At 44.7% G+C, this 17236-nt stretch overlaps 1 protein-coding gene across 2 annotated transcripts in view; it reads right to left on the bottom strand.

The window, feature by feature from the left end:
• Positions 1–16540, bottom strand: part of FRMD3 (FERM domain containing 3) — a 306916-nt gene extending 290376 nt beyond the window's left edge. For both annotated transcript variants that reach the window (XM_040450325.1, XM_040450324.1), the window contains exon 1: positions 16227–16540. In XM_040450325.1, the coding sequence (XP_040306259.1) occupies positions 16227–16373 (147 nt within the window). In that variant the 5' untranslated portion in view covers positions 16374–16540. The remainder of the gene's footprint in view (positions 1–16226) is intronic.
• Between the last annotated feature and the right edge of the window lie 696 nt (positions 16541–17236).

Below are 17236 nucleotides of genomic sequence, written 5' to 3'. Positions count from 1 at the left end.
ATTAGCACCTTGAATCTGTTTATGTGTGCATCTTCTCCACTAGACAGCAAAGGACCATATTTTTCTTTATCTCTGTATCTCTAATCCTCAGACCAGTCCTTAACAGAGGTGCTCAATAAATGTTTGTTGGATGGATGGATGGATGGATGGATGGATGGATAGATGGAAAGATGTGAGGAGACACTTTCTTAATATTCAATTTTACCTTCAGACCAAAATCTTCTAAAAGATAAAGACCTTGAATCTCAAAATCAATATCTCTCCCTCAACCTTTCTCTTTCTCCCCCTCCATTTCCAGTAATACCAGAAAAATGTTTTATATTTAACAACCCCTCAATACAAAGGCTGGCATTCCCCACCCAGTGAGTGTACTAAAGAAAGACTGGGGAGAAAGAAGAAAGAAATCTTTAACACTAAATATTGGATAATAGCTTTAAAACCCTCCCTTTCTCTAATGGAGGTACAATTTGGAGATAAACCTAAACCACCTTCCTCTCTGTGGCATATGATTAAAATCTGCTTTGTTCTTCTAATTTGCTCTTCTCAAATTACCACACTGCTGCTGGCGCTGCAAACTCAGACTTTACGGCTGCCCTTGAATTACTGTACAACTTTTCCTTTTTTTTTTTTTTCTTTTATTCAGCATTGAACCAAGAAGGTGCCACCTACAACCTGGTGGAGAAATTATGTCTCCAAACCTGGAGACAAAAGGCGCCGTTCAAGGTGTCCCTTCCACCCCCTGCGCCATGACACCGCTCCGCGTAAGTACATCTCCCTTGAGGTTTGGGAACACAAGAGGTGAAGTTCTCCTTGATAAGGCTCCAGGTGGTACTGAGTGTTTCTTCCATCCCTGACTCCAGGGATTTTATTATTCTTCCGTCTAAGCTTAAAAACAAAGAGAGCCTGACAAGGATGTGGCAAGGGCCTAACTAACAAACGTTTGGTTTTCATATGCTTCCGGAAGTCCTCTACATACCATGGTCTGAGATTGCTAAGAGTTCAAGTTCCAGAGTCAATCTCAAAGCTACAAGGTAAATTACCATACAGGACAGAAAGAAAATTCTAGCAACATCATCCTTCCTCTTTTTTTTTCCTTTCAATTTCTTAGGAGTTAATCTGAAATTTCAAAGTGCAAGCAAAGTTTATGCCAAGCCAAACAAGTAAAGAAAAAGGGAGGTGTCTTTCAACTATCTAGTTATGTGACACAGCAAAATATTCATAAATACACAATAAGTTGATCGCACTTTTCACGTGGATATACACCGAACCACATGTTGACGAAAACAAAGTAGAGAAGAACTAAAATTGTGTCCTCAGATGACAGTTCTTTTTTTTTATGTTTATTTCTTTATTCTGAGAGAGAGAGAGAGAGAGAGAGCGTGTGCAAGCAAGAAAGGGGAAGGGACAGAGAGAGAGAATCCCAAGCAGCTCCATGCTGTCAATGCAGAGCTGGATGTGGGGCTCGAACCCACAAACTGTGAGATCACGACCTTAGCCGAAGTTGGGTCCTTAACCAACACCCAGGTGCCCCTTCAGATGACAGTGCTAAAATGTCAATATGCAGGGGTGCTGGGGTGGCTCAGTTAAGAGGCCAACTTCGGCTCAGGTCACAATCTCATGGTTCATGAGTTGGAGCCCAACATCAGGCTCTGTACTGACAGGGTGGAGCCTGCTTGGGATTCTCTCTCTTTCCCTCTCTCTCTCTCTTTCTCTGACCCTCCCCCACTTGCACTTCCTCTCTCTCTCTCTCTCTCTCAAAATAAATAAGTAAATAATAAAATAAAATGTCAATATGCTGTCTTTACCCAGAAATGTGGTCAGTGTATGGCTTCTCCCTTCTGCTATTAGAAAAGTTGCCAGTGAAAAAGAATTGCAGCATTTAGACTACCAAAGAAGATTCAAACACAAAATAATGTAGTATTTAAGCAGAGTAGGAGCAAACCTAAAACTCAACACACCAGACCCCATCCTACTTTTGCTAAATATGTGACCTTAGAGAAATCACATCACCTCTCTGAGACTGAGATTCAATTTAATCAACTAGCTAATGCACATCATTAACATACTACTCAAGGATATCAAGAGGCAGATGAGGGTAGAGAAAGGATGCTACTAAACAAAGAACAATAAATACCCAACACCACCATAACACTGTAGACAACACCTACATACAGGCACAGATCACAAGGACTAGAATTATTTTCAGAACAATGAGCAGCACTATGTATAGAGACCATCCCCCAAAATAACATCAGCTAGTAACATCAAGGAAGAATTATTAGCCAACTTATTAATGAGGTCTTCGTCCTCTCTTCTATTAATATTTTAAGACTGCTTAATTTTATTTTTTTTAATTTTTTTAAATGTTTTTATTGATTTTTGAGACAGAGAGAGACAGAGCATGAGCAGGGGAGGGGCAGAGAGAGAGAGAGGGAGACAGGGAATCTGAAGCAGGCTCCAGGCTCTGAGCTGTCAGCACAGAGCCCGATGCGGGGCTCGAACTCACGCACTGTGAGATCATGACCTGAGCTGAAGTTGGATGCTTGACCCGAATGAGCCACCCAGGTGCCCCAAGACTGCTTAATTTTATTACCAGTCCATTAGTAAATGATATTGTGTTTCAATTTTTAGTTTGTGTATGAAGATACTGGTTCAGTCGATCCTTTCCAGGCCAATGTTTACCAGCAAGCCCTCATGCCTTAAAGCAACAAATTACACCTCTGAGTGGAGAGATAATAAACCAAACCCTAATCTGTTAACATACTAATTGCTTTCCCCTGCTATAGAATAATCACGCTTCAAACCTTAGCATATATATTCAGACAAAACTCTATTGTGCATCTACAATCTGGTCCTTCTGTTACTAATATTAGGTTATTTCTTGGAGCAATTACACAGAACTCGAATTTATTTTAATTAATAGTCACAATGATCCCCTGGGAACTAAGTAGAAAACAAAATTTGTTATAGGAGATATAGGAGGTATAAATTAATATTAAATAATAGATAAATTATTACAGCATAACTCGCAAAGTTGCTCTTCATACAACATGTTTACTTTCATTTTGTACCAAGCTGGTAGGATTTTAAGATGTATTATCTGTTTAACGTTCGTGACACTGTCTCAAAGGGTGACTTCCCTGGAGTGAAAATCCGATGCTTTGTAACACAGAACCTTCAGGCTGAGAGAAGACTTTTTTCATTTGCTAGTCCAAGCAAGGAAATGAGGATGAAGAGCAGAAAAATGCTTTTCCACTAGTAACTCTGATCTGGCTGCCATGCTTGCAGGAGAAAACGGAGAAGCCCCTACTCTGGTCCAGGTTGCCTCACAAAAGAAAAGCGGTCAAGCATTCTTGGGAAGAATTCCAGAGCTCATAATCCATTGGTTTGATCTACGAGGATGCCCCCAACAGAAAGATAGAAAAGACCCATTCTAATGGTTTCATTTCACACCTCCATGGTTTCTATCACCACTTGTGTGCACACTAAAGGATTCCCTTATCTGTGTCTCCACACCAGACCTCTCTGCTGACTTTGTCTGCTTATTTCCAACTGTCTACTGGGAATTCTCCACTCAGATACCCTACAGGCTCCTCAAGGTTAAGAGCCCAAAATGAAACTCATCATCTCCTCTTCCTCCTCATCTTCTCAGGGCCAACTTTATGGGTGCATGATCCATGCTTAGAAGGGCCCCACACTTGGTTTAAAAGTCGACTGCTGCATTCTTGAAATTCTTAATTTTTTAACAAAGGGCTCCATGTTTTCACTTGGCAATGGGCCCCCAAATTATGTGGCCATTTCTGTCTTTCCTGGGGGGGGGGGGCGGTGAGGGGGGCAGGGCATGGCCATTACCTTTGTTACGGAAACAAACCACATGGGACTGAATCCCGGATTCTCCCTTCCTTCATTTCTACATCTGATCATGTGGCTTCACGCTCCGGGTTTTATATCAAGCAAAGGCTCACCTTACTTGAAATGCCTTTTTCTCCTTCTTCAAATAATTGATTTCCACTTGTCCTTTAATTATTAATCAAGATCCATCTATACCAGAAATACTTATTGATGCTTCAGTCTGATATAGATGCCTCCTCTTGGTTCTTCATCTCCATATACCTGTCACTACAGTTGTCATTTTGTCCTTGTACCATTATCTTGTCTCTCTTCCCCCAAATGACTGGAAGCTTCTTGATGGCTGTTTATTTTTTCTTTTTATGTCTAGTTACCCACTCTGTACTCAGCATACAGAAGATATATTCGAAATGCTTATCAAATAAGATTGATGTTATTTCAAAACATTTCACTAATCCACTTTTAAAAATATAATTGTTAGATCTACACAATTGCTCTTTCCTCTTAGACTAAGCTTCATTTTTTTTTTTAAATGTTTATATATTCTTGAGAGAGAGACAGAGCACGAGCAGGGGAGGGGCAGAGAGAGAGCAGAATCTGAAGCAGGCTCCAGGCTCTGAGTTGTCAGCACAGAGCCCAACGTGGGGCTTGAACTCACGAGCCCATGAGATCACGACCTGAGCTGAAGTCGGAGCTTAACCGGCTGAGCCACCCAGGCGCCCCAAGCTTCATTTTTTTTTTTTTAAGTTATTGTCTCACTTCTCTCCTAAACCTTCAGGGAAAGCAACCAAAACAAACAGCTTCAGAGCCTATGTCACACCTCGAATGCATTTTTCACTGTCCTCCAGGGTCACTGTCCCCTGGGATCACTTCTGCAATTGAGGACAGCTGGGTCCCCTCTGCCCCAGGGAGCTTCCAGGCACTGCTGGCTGACACACAATGATTTGTTTGTGCCAAGAAGTTGCCAGAGTTCCTCTGCAAAGCCACCACGAGTCCAGGATACAGGAAAGCAAGAGCAGGAAGTGTGGCCCATTATGAACCCTGCACCCCCATGTGCTCAACACTTCATGAGATTGGCCATCATAGGAAATCCTGCTTAAAAAACAATCTCATGGGGCGCCTGGGTGGCGCAGTCGGTTGAGCGTCCGACTTCAGCCAGGTCACAATCTCGTGGTCCGGGAGTTCGAGCCCCGCGTCGGGCTCTGGGCTGATGGCTCGGAGCCTGGAGCCTGCTTCCCATTCTGTGTCTCCCTCTCTCTCTGCCCCTCCCCCGTTCATGCTCTGTCTCTCTCTGTCGCAAAAATAAATAAACGTTGGAAAAAAAAAAAAACAATCTCGTGATTTGGCTGCAGCTGGGAATCAAAAGGAATCATGCCAGCCCAGCATCAGCGTCTCATCAGTATTTCAATCGGTCATGATACACACACCTGGATGGATTCCTTTATTCATTCATTCACCTACTCAAACATTCACTGAACATCTACTAAGGGAAATGTGCCGGGTGAGAGGTTATCAAGGGAGATAAAAGCCAAAAAGTCCCCACACTCAAGGAAATGAAGAATTTCATTATGAGGGGCACCTGGGCGGCTCAGTCAGTTACGCATCTGACTTCAGCTCAGGTCACGATCTCACAGTTCATGAGTTCCAGCCCCGCGTTGGGCGCTGTGCTGACAGCTCAGAGCCTGGAGCCTGCTTCAGATTCTATGTCTCCCTCTCTCTCTGCCCCTCCCTCACTCATGCTCTGTCTCTCTCTAGATAAAAATAAATAAATAAATAAATAAAAATAAGAATTTCATTATGAGACAGATAAATTCCCCTAACTCCGTACCATTCCACAGACCAGTAACAGCAGCTTGTTAGAATGCTGGAAGGTTGTTGGAGATGCTGAATTCCAGGGCCTTCCGCAGGACTTCGTAGTTGAGTTTTGTTTTGTTTTTTTATTTTATTTATCTATTCTGAAAGGGTTGGGGAAGAGCAGAGAGAAAGGGAAAGAGAGAGCCAATCCCAAGCAAGCTCCGCACCGTCAGCACGAAGCCTAACTCAGGGCTCGAACTCATGCACTGTGAGATCATGATCTGAGCCGAACCCAAGAGTCAGACGCTTAATCTGCTGAGCCACCCAGGGGCTCCAGGACCTCCTAGATCAGCATATGCATCTTAACAAGAGCACAGAGGAGCCACATGAATTATCAGAGACTAAGAAGCATTTACACTTCCCTCCCAAGAGCTGAACACCAACTCTTTTGGGCCTGAATTAAGTTCAACTCTCACTCACAAAACCTGCCCTAACAATTCCTGACCATAATCCTACTTTTCCCCATTTCTAGACTCCAGGTCTGGCTCTCTGCTACTTCATAGAAGCAACATGAATCCTTCATCACACAAAGTAGAAATAAGGAGAAACCGTGCTATATATACCACATGCCTATCACTCATGCACATGAACCTCATACTGGATTCTCTGCAGGGCAAACTCTGATATTTCTATTCATGCAATTTTTTTAAGTTTACTTATTTTGAGAGAGAGAGAGAAAGAACAAGTAGGGGAGGGGCAAAGAGAGAGGGAGACAGAGGATCTGAAGCAGGCTCTGTGCTGACAGCAGAGAGCCCAATTTGGGGCTCGAACTCATGAACCGTGAGATCATGACCTGAGCCAAAGTTGGATGCTTAACCACTTGAGCCACCCAGGCGCCCCCTCCATTCCTGCAATTTTTAAGTTTTCCCAAAATGCCTACTTAGAAAAAGAAGTAGAACTTAAGAGAGTTCAAGTGACTAATTCAAGTGACTTCAAGTGGTTTACATTTTAAACTGTTAACCCATTGTTGCTGTACCCTTGCCAGTCAGAAGAGGGGTCTCAAAGTAAGACGTGGCTTTATCTAATTATTACAGTTGAAAACTGAAGATTCAGCTGGAGAGCAAGTTCATTTGGGAAATGCTTACTCCAGTGGAATCTAGTTTTGTCCTTCTCTTAACATTGCTACACACGCACAAGCACACACGCGTGCGCACATGCACACACACACACACACAAAAGTACATAGTTACTAGTAAGAATTCCAAATACACATATACACATTTTCCATGTATACAATGGGTGTTTTTTATTTAGTTGCTATCATTTCAAATACCTGTAACTTGTCAGGAATCTTCTGGAGGTCCACAATACACTGGGAGTTCCATTTTGATTTATTTGGGTTTTTTTTAATATTTCAATAAGTTCAGTAAATTCAGAGGCACCAAAACCTATAGTTCTTAAGCTTGTTGGTCTCAAAACTCCTGTACACTATGAAGGATCCCTAGAATTTTGGGGGGGGTTGGATATATCAATTTCCTGAGAATTTTTTTGAATAGTGAATGTTTTGAGTCATGCAAGAATAATAAACCCACTGCACATTACCAAAAGTTGCACATTTTATGAAAAATAACTTGTATTTACAAAATAACTAATTTAATGAGAAAAGTAGCATTGTTTTCCATTTTTGCAAAAATCTTTAATGTCTGGCTCAATAAAAGACAGCTGGATTCTCACATCTGCTTCTGCATTTAATGTGTTTCCATAGCACATATCATACAGCCTCTAGAAAACTCCACTGCACACTTGTGGGAGAACGAGAGTGGAAAAAGCAAACAACATCTCAGCAAGGATGACAAGACAATTCAATGGGGAATAAAATCGTTTTTTCAAACAACGGTGCTGGGATAGCTAAATATTCACATGCGTAAGAATAAAGTTGGACCCCTACTTTACCCCCTATACAAAAGTTAACTCTAACTGGATCAAAGATGAGGAGTAGCTGTGTGCTACTGTGAATTATAATAAGAAATATACATTTTGTCTGTCCTCATTTCTGGCACGGAGCTCCTAAAACCCTTGTAATTTCCTAAGTGACTGTGAGCAATAAAAGTATCTTTTGTTATGTTAATGAGGCGACTTTTGGAAATCCCCTGTGGATGGGGGCTGGTTGCCAGGAGAACCAGGTGTTTAGAGAGGGTTGGAACTTGCAATCCCACTGCCCAGACCTCCAGGGAGGGGAGAGGAGCTGGAAATTGAGTTCAACCACCAATGGTCAATGATTTAATCAATCGTGCCTATGTAATGAAGCCTCCCTAAAAACCCAAAAGGACAGAATTCTGAGAGCTTCCAGGAGATTGCTACTCCTTGGAGAGGATATGGAAGCTCCATACCCTTCCCCCTGCACCTTGCTCTATGCGTCTCTTCCATCTGGCTGTTACAGCCTTTTCTAACAAACTAGTGATCTAGTAAATAGAATGTTTTTCTGGGTTCTGGGAGCCGCTCCAGCAAACTAATCAAACTCGAGGAGGTTGTGAGAACCTCTGATCTACAACCAGTCAATCAGAAGCCTAGGTGACAGCCTGGACTCGTGACTGGCCTCTGAAGTGGGGGCGGTCTTATGGGACTGAGCCTGTAGGATGTGATGTTATCTCCAGGTAGACAGTGTCAAAATGGAATTGAATTGCATGTGTAGGTGGTGTTGGATGTATGGGGGAAAACCCTCTCTCCGTACAGTGGAATGGGAGCCAGACCACTTCCAGGCTGTTAATGGGTACAGGTTTATTTGGGGGATGATGAAAGTCTTCCAGAAACAGACAGTAGTAATGATTACACAACCTTTTGAATACACTAAAATCCACTGAAATGTACACTTTAAATTGGTAAATGGTGTTGTGTATAAATTATATATTAATACAATAATGAATCCAAAACCTAAAGGTAAAACTATAAAACTATTTAAAAAAACATAGGCAGAAGTCTTCATGACCCTGGATTATGAAATAGCTTCCTAGCTATGACATCAAAAATACAAGCAACAAAAGGAAAAAAAAAGTTGGAGTTAATCAAAGTTGAAAAACTTCTGACACCATCAAGAAAGTAAATTCTTTTGGGGCGCCTGGGTGGGTCAGTTAGTTAAGTATTTGACTCTTGATTTTGGCTCAGGTCATGATCTCGGCATCTGTGAGTTCGAGCCCTGTGTCGGGCTCCTGCTGACAGCTCAGCCTGCTTTGGATTCTGTGTCTCCTTCTCTCTCTGCCTCTCCCCCACTTGTGCTCTGTCTCTCTCTCTCTCTCTCTCTCTCTCTCAAAAATAAATAAACATTTAAGAAAAAAAGATTCTCTCTCTCTCTCTCTCTCTCTCTCTCTCTCTCCTTTTGCCCCTTTCCCCCACTCACATGCTCTCACTATCTCTCTCTCTTAAAAAGAAAAAGAAAATAAATAAAGTAAGAAGACAACCCACAGAACAGGAAAAATATTTACAAGTCATGTATTATATAAGTATCCAGAACATATAAAGAACTCTTACAACTCAATAATAAGACAATCCAGCTTAAAAATGGGCAAAGAATCCAACTGGTTCTCCAAAAAAGATATAAACATGGCCCACTGGCACATGAAAAGATACTCAACATCATTAGCCATCAAGGAAATGCAAATCAAAACCACAGTAAGAATACCACCTCACACCCACTAAGGTGGTTATAACCAAACAGACAAATAATAAAAAGTGTTGGCAAGGATGTGGAGAAATTGAAACCCTTGTACACAGCTGATGGGGATGTAAAATGGTGGGGCTCCTTGAGAAAATAGTTCGGCAGTCTTCAAAAAGTTAAACGTAGACCCAGCCAGTAATGTCATTCCCAGGCATACGCCCAAAAGAAATGAAGGTGTATCCACACAGAAATGTTTGCAGTAATGTTCACTGCAACATTATTTGTAACAGCCGAAAAGTGGAAATAGCCCAAATTTTCACCAGCTGATGAACTGGTCTAGCCACACACTGGAATATTATTCAGCAATAAAAAGGAAGGAGTACTGATACGTGCTACAACGTGGATGAACCTTGAAAACATGCTTAGAAGCCAGGCACAAAAGCCCACATATTGTATGTTTCCATTTTTTTTATCAAACGCCCACAGCAGACAAATCTACAGAGACAGAAAGTAGATGAGTGGTTTCCTAGGGCTGGAAGGGCCAGGGGGAAAGGAGGGTATGACTGCTAAACGGCACTGGGTTTCTTCTGGGGATGGTGAAAAAGTTTCAAAATTGATTGTGCTGATAGATGCACAGTTCTGTGAAGATATTAAAACCGTATACTTTAAGTAGGAAGATTTAAGTATGTAAATTACATCTCAATAAAACTATTCCCCAAGGAAATGTAAAACTACATTTTAGTATTACTTTGAAAATAGTTTGAACCTCAAAGATGCCCTGAAAGGATCTGAGGGACGTCCAGGGGTCCCCAGGGCACAATTTGAGAGCCACTGACCCAGACAAAATATCTAGTGTGGGTATTACGGGTTATCTTCCTAGCGGCTATCTCCCCCTCTCTCTACCCACCTCTCAAGAGAGCCTTGATTTTTAGGTATTGACCCACCCCCACCATACAGGCCACCAGCAGGAGGGAAGTTGACTCCATGCTGAGTCCCAGGGTCAGGTTCTGCTCACCTTAAGCTAATAAGCACATTCCCTCCCACTGACTACAGTCAGTGGTTCAGGGATGGGCATGTGACAGGGATGGGCGTGGCTGCAGGACTTTTGCTTGGAATGCTGGGTTGGAAGTCGTTTCTCTCTGCCTCTGGAGGGTGTCCCACGAGAAGGTGAGAACTGACACTACCATAACCATTCCCTGCCAGTATGAGGATAAAGCCTTACAAAAGTCAGGATGGGGCGCCTGGGTGGCTCAGGGGATTAAACATCCAACTCTTGATTTCCACTCAGGTCATGATCTCACGGTTTGTGAGTTCAAGTGCCACATCAGGCTCTGAGCTGGCACTGCAGAGCCTGCTTGGGATTCTCTGCTTCTCCCCTGCTCGCTCTCTATCTCTTTCTCTCAAGATAAATAAACATCTAAAAAAAATTAAAAAGAAGGCAGAATCGTCCTTGAATGAAACCCTTAACTCAAGACTTCTGGATATATGATCCAGCAAGTGTCCTTAATGTTAAAGTCAGTTTGAATTAGAATTTGTTAGATGTCGTTACAAGCACCCAGCTGATATACTGTCCAAATGATGTGGAGCCAACGATATTACATTCACTCTGCAGTCAATACACTTTGCCTTTGCTTTGAGGACATCAAGAGATAAGATCTTAGCAGACCATTGAAATAACATTACTTTTTTATTCACAACATACTTAATATAAAGAGCTGGCCCATATAGTCTAGGCTTAAAAACGTCAGAGCGTGGCCACAGTATTTCACAAAGTGCCTCCCCCTTCTCTTCCTTTTGTGTCTGATTTTCAGTGGACTCTTAATGGCATTCTAGATGAGTCTGATAGAGAAAAGTGTTGGCGTGTCCTTATTATCAGAAGAGGTGTGGCTGTCGATTGGACCCAGCTTGGATTTCATCACCAGGACCATCGTGGGGCCTGATATTCAGCACATGTGAATGTTTGCATGCGATCATCCAGTTCCTGTTCCAACAGATGAGAAAAAAAGGAATAAACTACTCTCTTTTTTCCCCCAGATAAATTAATTAGAATAGTGTTCTACATTTGGGTGATGTTTTAACCTTTACAACATGCTCTCATATACGTCATCTCAACAACCCAATGGAGGCTGGCAACAAAGAATTATTGTGCCTATTTCACAGATGGACAACAGGAGGCATAGGGACCTGTTTAAGGTCTTGCATAATCATAAAATGATGGAATTTAGACTTAAAGACATTAGAGCCTAAGCTAAAGCCTCCCACTACTTAGAATTACCTCAACTATAGCTTCACATAATAATAATAAGATAACAGTCAGTATTTTTTCAGCTCTTACTAGGGGCCAGGTACCAAGCATTACAACAAGCCCATGCGGTCTCTGCTATTGTTATCCCCACTTTACAGATGAGCAAACTGAGACCCAAATTGAGAAAGTGACTTGCCCAAAGTCACCTGGCTAGGCAGTGGTCGAGCCAGGGTTCCAACCCAAGCAAGTAGTACTCCAGAACATAAGCTCTCAGCCTCTTCACCATATGGCCACTTCAACAAGAGTAGAGCTCTACCAGCTGTGCCTCTGCGACATTAGATGACTCGGAGCTGCCCAGAACCCACCAGTTCAGTAAGGACTGAAGTGCCATTTAACAACGCAAGCAACAAAGGACAATCCAACAATGTTTCCTATTCTGGAATATGATCATAAAAGGTTACCTCTAGTAAGCCATGGCTTACATAGCAGCTCATTAAACTCTTCTGACAATTTTATTGTAACAATAATTGCAACTCAATCTGACCAATTCTGAAAGACGCAACAGCTCTCCCTGCCTCAGAAAGACCACAGACATGCACGTGCGAGTACCCCCACACACACACACACACGCACTTCTCCATTACTTCCATAAGGTCAAAGCCCACCTCCCACTATAGAGAGTGAAGAGCGAAGCTACCAGACGCACATGTTCCTAGACTCTTTTGAAGCTAGGGCACAGGTGTATGATCCAGTCCTGGCCAATAAGATCTGACAGGAAGACTGAGGGGAGCCTCTAGGAAAGGTCTTCTTCTGGGATAAAAAGAAATGCACGAGGAAGTACCACCTCTTATATCGTGGATACAGTAGTGCCTGACACATCCACATCACATCCACAATGCCCGCAGTCACCTTATGATAATGACCACTCTAAGCAACAGAGCTGATGTGCTGAGGATGACAGAGTGGAAAGACGGAAAGCACCCGGGTCCATGCAGAACCACCAGACAACTCTGCAACTGCCCTACCTCTGGACTTCTCATTACAGAAGACACTTAGTGTACTTATTATTTAATGCACTTCAACTTGGCCACTCTCTCACTTGCAGCCGAAAGCACCCTAACTCTCAAGTCTCAAGAGGCAGCTACAGAGAAGGAAGAGCTCTGCATTTTTAGTCCAACAACCTGGGTTCTAAGCTACTTCGTTGCCAGGTAACCCAAATTGCATAATCTCTATAGGCCTCTTTTTCCATTATCTATAAAACTGAGGTGATACTCAATAACACAATAACATCAATAAAAGGGAGAGAAGAAAATCATGAGATGAAGTGTATCCAACCCCTTTGTTAACAACAGTGTTCCACTCCAGTGCAACTGGTCTAGATAATGATTAAACCAAACTTATTAAATTGGAACCATCCATCTAACCCAACTCCCTTATTTTACAAAAGAGGAAACACTGACTACAAATGTCAAGTGACTTGCTCCTTGTCACCAAACTGGTTGGTAACATAATTAAACCATGTATCTCCCAATCCAGTGTTGTCATGCTACTGTCATGCTGATAGGTAATGAGCTAGATTAAATACTGGGCGTTCATTCAATCAACAAGTGTTTATCGAACACAATTATATGCCAGGTACTCCTTCAGGTATTGGGGAATCCTTAATGAACAACAACCTCAACAAAATGTTCCTACCCTGCGAATTCAACAATCTACAAAGGAAATTATTCAATCTACATTTATAAATATTTATTGAGTGCCTAATGTGTGTTAAGCACTATGTTAGAGTTTCTGTTCAAACACAAATCAAAGTCCCCAGCCAATTCCAATGACATCAACCATGTTTACCAGGCTTTGCTAAAGAGTGTATCATGTGAAAAGTCTACGTTTTACTCAATAAAAGTCAGTATTGAAAAATGACAAGTTCATTAGAAGGAGTTATGAATAACCATGCCAGCATCTGGGGGGGGGGGGGGGAAGAGGATACAATGGGGGAGGTGGCTAGCTAGGACTCCACTCTGCTAGAAGCAGAAAGACTGAATAAAAGAGGTAAGAGTTAACTCATGTCCTTCTACACTGTCCAGACTTCAAGGATTGGCTCAGCTGGAAAAGCCTAGTAGGGAGTATTCGGCAACTCCTTCCTTTCCCCAGGCCTCCGTCTGGTGCCTTACACTCTCCTTTTGCTCCCTGTCCACTCGGAATTCCTCTTCCCCAGCCCTAAACAGTCATACCCTAATGACGTGATGGGACAACATCCTAAACTCCATGGAAAGAGACAGAGCAAGTGACTTTCAGCAGCTCCCCTGGACCAGATACCAGGCAGCTGACACTGGGCCACTAGGTTGTTTCTTTGAAGTTTTCCTTGTCAATAAGCACTCCAATTATCTAATTTGGAAAAGAATAATTAAAAGCTGTTGTTTTGCAAAAACAAAAGCAAAAACCCTTCATAACTCATATGTTGTGCAGATTTTGGAGGGAGGATGAATGTGACAGTGCACATACCTCTTCATCTTTGTGATTCCCTGGAACAGAGGGGAAAGGCAAGCCAGGAAAGATGAAGGGATGGATTCCCTAGGGCATGTGTGTTAATAACCCCAATAGTTCTTTTTTCAAAATGCCATTTTGTTCTAACTTTAAACAAATGGAAAGTTCTCTGTGACCCTGTACCCAGAAGTGCAATTTCAATTCCTGGACTTGAAAAAGTCTAGGAAGGCAGAAGGTCCAAAACTATCCATATAGGATCTTTAATTCATTTCAATTGGTTAAATAATAATCACCATTTGGAGGCAGAAGGAGCAGAAAAAAGATGTGCCACAAAATGAAACACTTGACTTTTAAGCAATTCCAAAGTCAACATTTTGGAATATAGCACATTAACCTCTTTGGCACGGGTTGGGCCATACAGACTCTTAACTTTCCAAACTATTATTAGACCTGCTACCATTTATTGTTTCCCTGGACACCAGGCAACAAATACATGTCCTTTGGGGACTACTTATCTATTCTGAGGAAGACTAAGTCCCAAAGGAGATAAAACCCAGTGGTGTCAACTCCAAGTGGAACAGGACTGTGCACACAGAGGACTGAGAGCAGAGGAGAGCGCAAGATCGCCACTCTGCTGCTGGTCCCTCTAATATTTACATATTCAATGTGGGTTAAAGGTTCTGTACATCCATTCTAGGACCTAAAGCAAAGTGCTCAAACAACTATCTCTGGATCACAAAACAGTACATGCCAAAGGTTTCTGTGCAACCCTGAGGCAGGAAAAAAAACTGCCTCACCTGCTAATCCTTTTATTATTAAGTTTAGCAGCACTGCTTAGCTCAGAATGAAATTCAAGATCCTCCAGAAAATTCACTAGGAGCCTACTCTCCTGGGAGATCATGGGGCACCACATTCCTGCCTTGAAACTTGTCCCGCTGTCAGCTTGCAAATTAGTTGCCACGGTCTCTGTGTCACAAACTCCCACTGGCAAACAAACAAATAAACGGGAAAAACCTTTCATTCATTCATTCACTCATTCATTTAGGGGTTAACACAGCCAGAGACCTATTCCTGCCGCTGAGAGACGCTGCCCCCATTCATCTCCCAACGGAACTCGGTAGTGTGCTCTGTATTTAAAAAAACAGCTCAGTCCTGGAGCCTCAAAACTCAGGTAGGACAGAGAGGAAATCCCCGAGATAAATAAGCAAACAGACTTAAAAGTCAGAAGCTAATCGTGCTGAGCATTGACACGACCTTTCCAGATTGTGCGCGCCTAGTGGGTCAAAGGAGAGGGCACACATTTGCCTACATATACGCTCACCGAAAGTGTGCGTGCGTGTGTGTGTGCGCGCGCGCGCACACACACACACACACACACACACACGCACACACACACACCCTTGCAGCTCACACTACATCTCCTGCAAGCTCAGAAGCACTTACTACCCGAGAATGAGGCTGCCAGGAAAGCTACCTTCGCCCAAAGAACTCTTGCTTCTCCAACTTGGGAAGGAGCACTGTCCACCAATATTCCAAGGGGCACTTCTTCCCCGGACCCAGGTCCTGCAAGGCTCCCTCTCTGAGAGTCTCACAGCCCTTTTCCTTTCTCTGAAACACATGGATTTCATGATTGTTTTTGGGGAATCCGCGTAGCGCGCGCCCTATCCCTCAAGGCTGGAGCCTAGGTCGGTCCAGCCGCTCTCACTCCCGGGAAACTTCCCCGCTGCCCCACGCGGAGAAGTAAAGGCCATCGGTAGGAGGGCGGCAGGGAGTGAAAGTGGGTCCCTAGGGCTGAGGCACCTTCGGAGCCTGGGAGCCCGAGAGAAATGAGTGAACCCGAGCTGGTGCATGCCTTCTCCACGTGGAGGAAGGGAAGAAAGAATGGGCGACACGCAGGTGTCCCTCTCGGCTCTCTGAGCTCCCATTTCGTGGCGTGGTAAGGGACAGAAGGGTTAGTCTCTTCCAGGGAGCAGCTGCCCGGCGCCCCCAGCCTAGGCGCAGCGAGACGTGCGCGCAGCTTGCACGCCAGGGAAGGGGCCCCAGCGCGGATAACGCGCCCCATCCCTGGGTACTGCTCCCAGTCTCACAGGGCGGGGAAAGAGAAATCTGGCTTTCCAGCAGGCCCTCGCGCGGGTTCCTCCCCCGTGCCGGCGCACGCCCACCCGCAGAGGCCCCCGCGCCCTCGTCAGGGGCAGCCCGCACCTGGATGTGGCAGGAGATCTCCGAGTCGTCCAGCAGCCGGATGGTGCATTTCATCTCCTGGCTGAGCGATTTGATGCTGGAGCTCCGAAAGTGGATCATTTTCATGGTCCTCCTGCCTCTCGGCACACAGTGGCAAGAGGCGAACATGCACCGCGGCCCGGGGGAGCGAGCGGGAGGCTCGGGGCCGGCGTGGCGCTCGCCCGCGCGGACAGACACACTCGCGCACACACCGTCCCGGACACCCGGGTGCGGTTCAGCCCTGGGACAGCGGCGGCGACGGGCGCCTGCGGCCACACATGCCCGGCGGCCGGGGCGCGGCGGGCGGGTCCCTCCTCCCCTCCCCTCCCTCGCCTCCGCCTCGCCGGCTCCTTTCCCCGCCTCCGCCCGTCGCGCGCGCTCCTGCGCCTCCCTCCGCCCGGGCTAGCTTGCAGAGGATGCCCCGGGCCCGTGACCCTGGGCGGGCGCGCGACGCACTCACTCCCACGCGCGGGGAGCCGCGGGAGGAGGAGGCGGGGAAGGTTGGCGCTGGTGGCCCGAGTGCCCTGGCAGTGGCCTGCTTCGCCGCCGCCGCCGCTGCGTCAGGCTGGGCCTGGCCGCCTCCTCCCTCTCTGGCCGCGATCGCTCTGGCTCCTGGTCACGCTCGTCCCTGCCCTGGCTCCCCCACGCGCCCGACAGCGCCCAGCTCTTCTCGCCCCCAGGGACCCGAATGCGGGGTGGGGGGGCGGTGGAGGGCGAGCCTGACCTACACCCGCAGGGAGGATTCCACCACGGGAGAGGATTATTGGACCGAGGACGAACCCCCCACCCCCCGAAAGTGGCATGAGGCCCTGGTATGGCTACCCCAGGAATATGGCTAATAGTGACAATCTCTATACTCATGGGTATTTTTTAAAAGCCTTTATTTTTATTTAATATTAACTGGGAGTTCATCTCCCTTATAAAAAAGAAGAAAGAAAGAGAAAGAAAGAAAGAAAGAAAGAAAGAAAGAAAGAAAGAAAGAAAGAAAGAAA

Source organism: Herpailurus yagouaroundi, unplaced genomic scaffold (genome assembly GCF_014898765.1).
Source record: "Herpailurus yagouaroundi ecotype Mexico unplaced genomic scaffold, PumYag 201, whole genome shotgun sequence".
NCBI classification, from domain to species: domain Eukaryota; kingdom Metazoa; phylum Chordata; class Mammalia; order Carnivora; family Felidae; genus Herpailurus; species Herpailurus yagouaroundi.
Note: the sequence above shows the minus strand (reverse complement) of the source record. Positions and strands in the feature narration are given on the sequence as shown.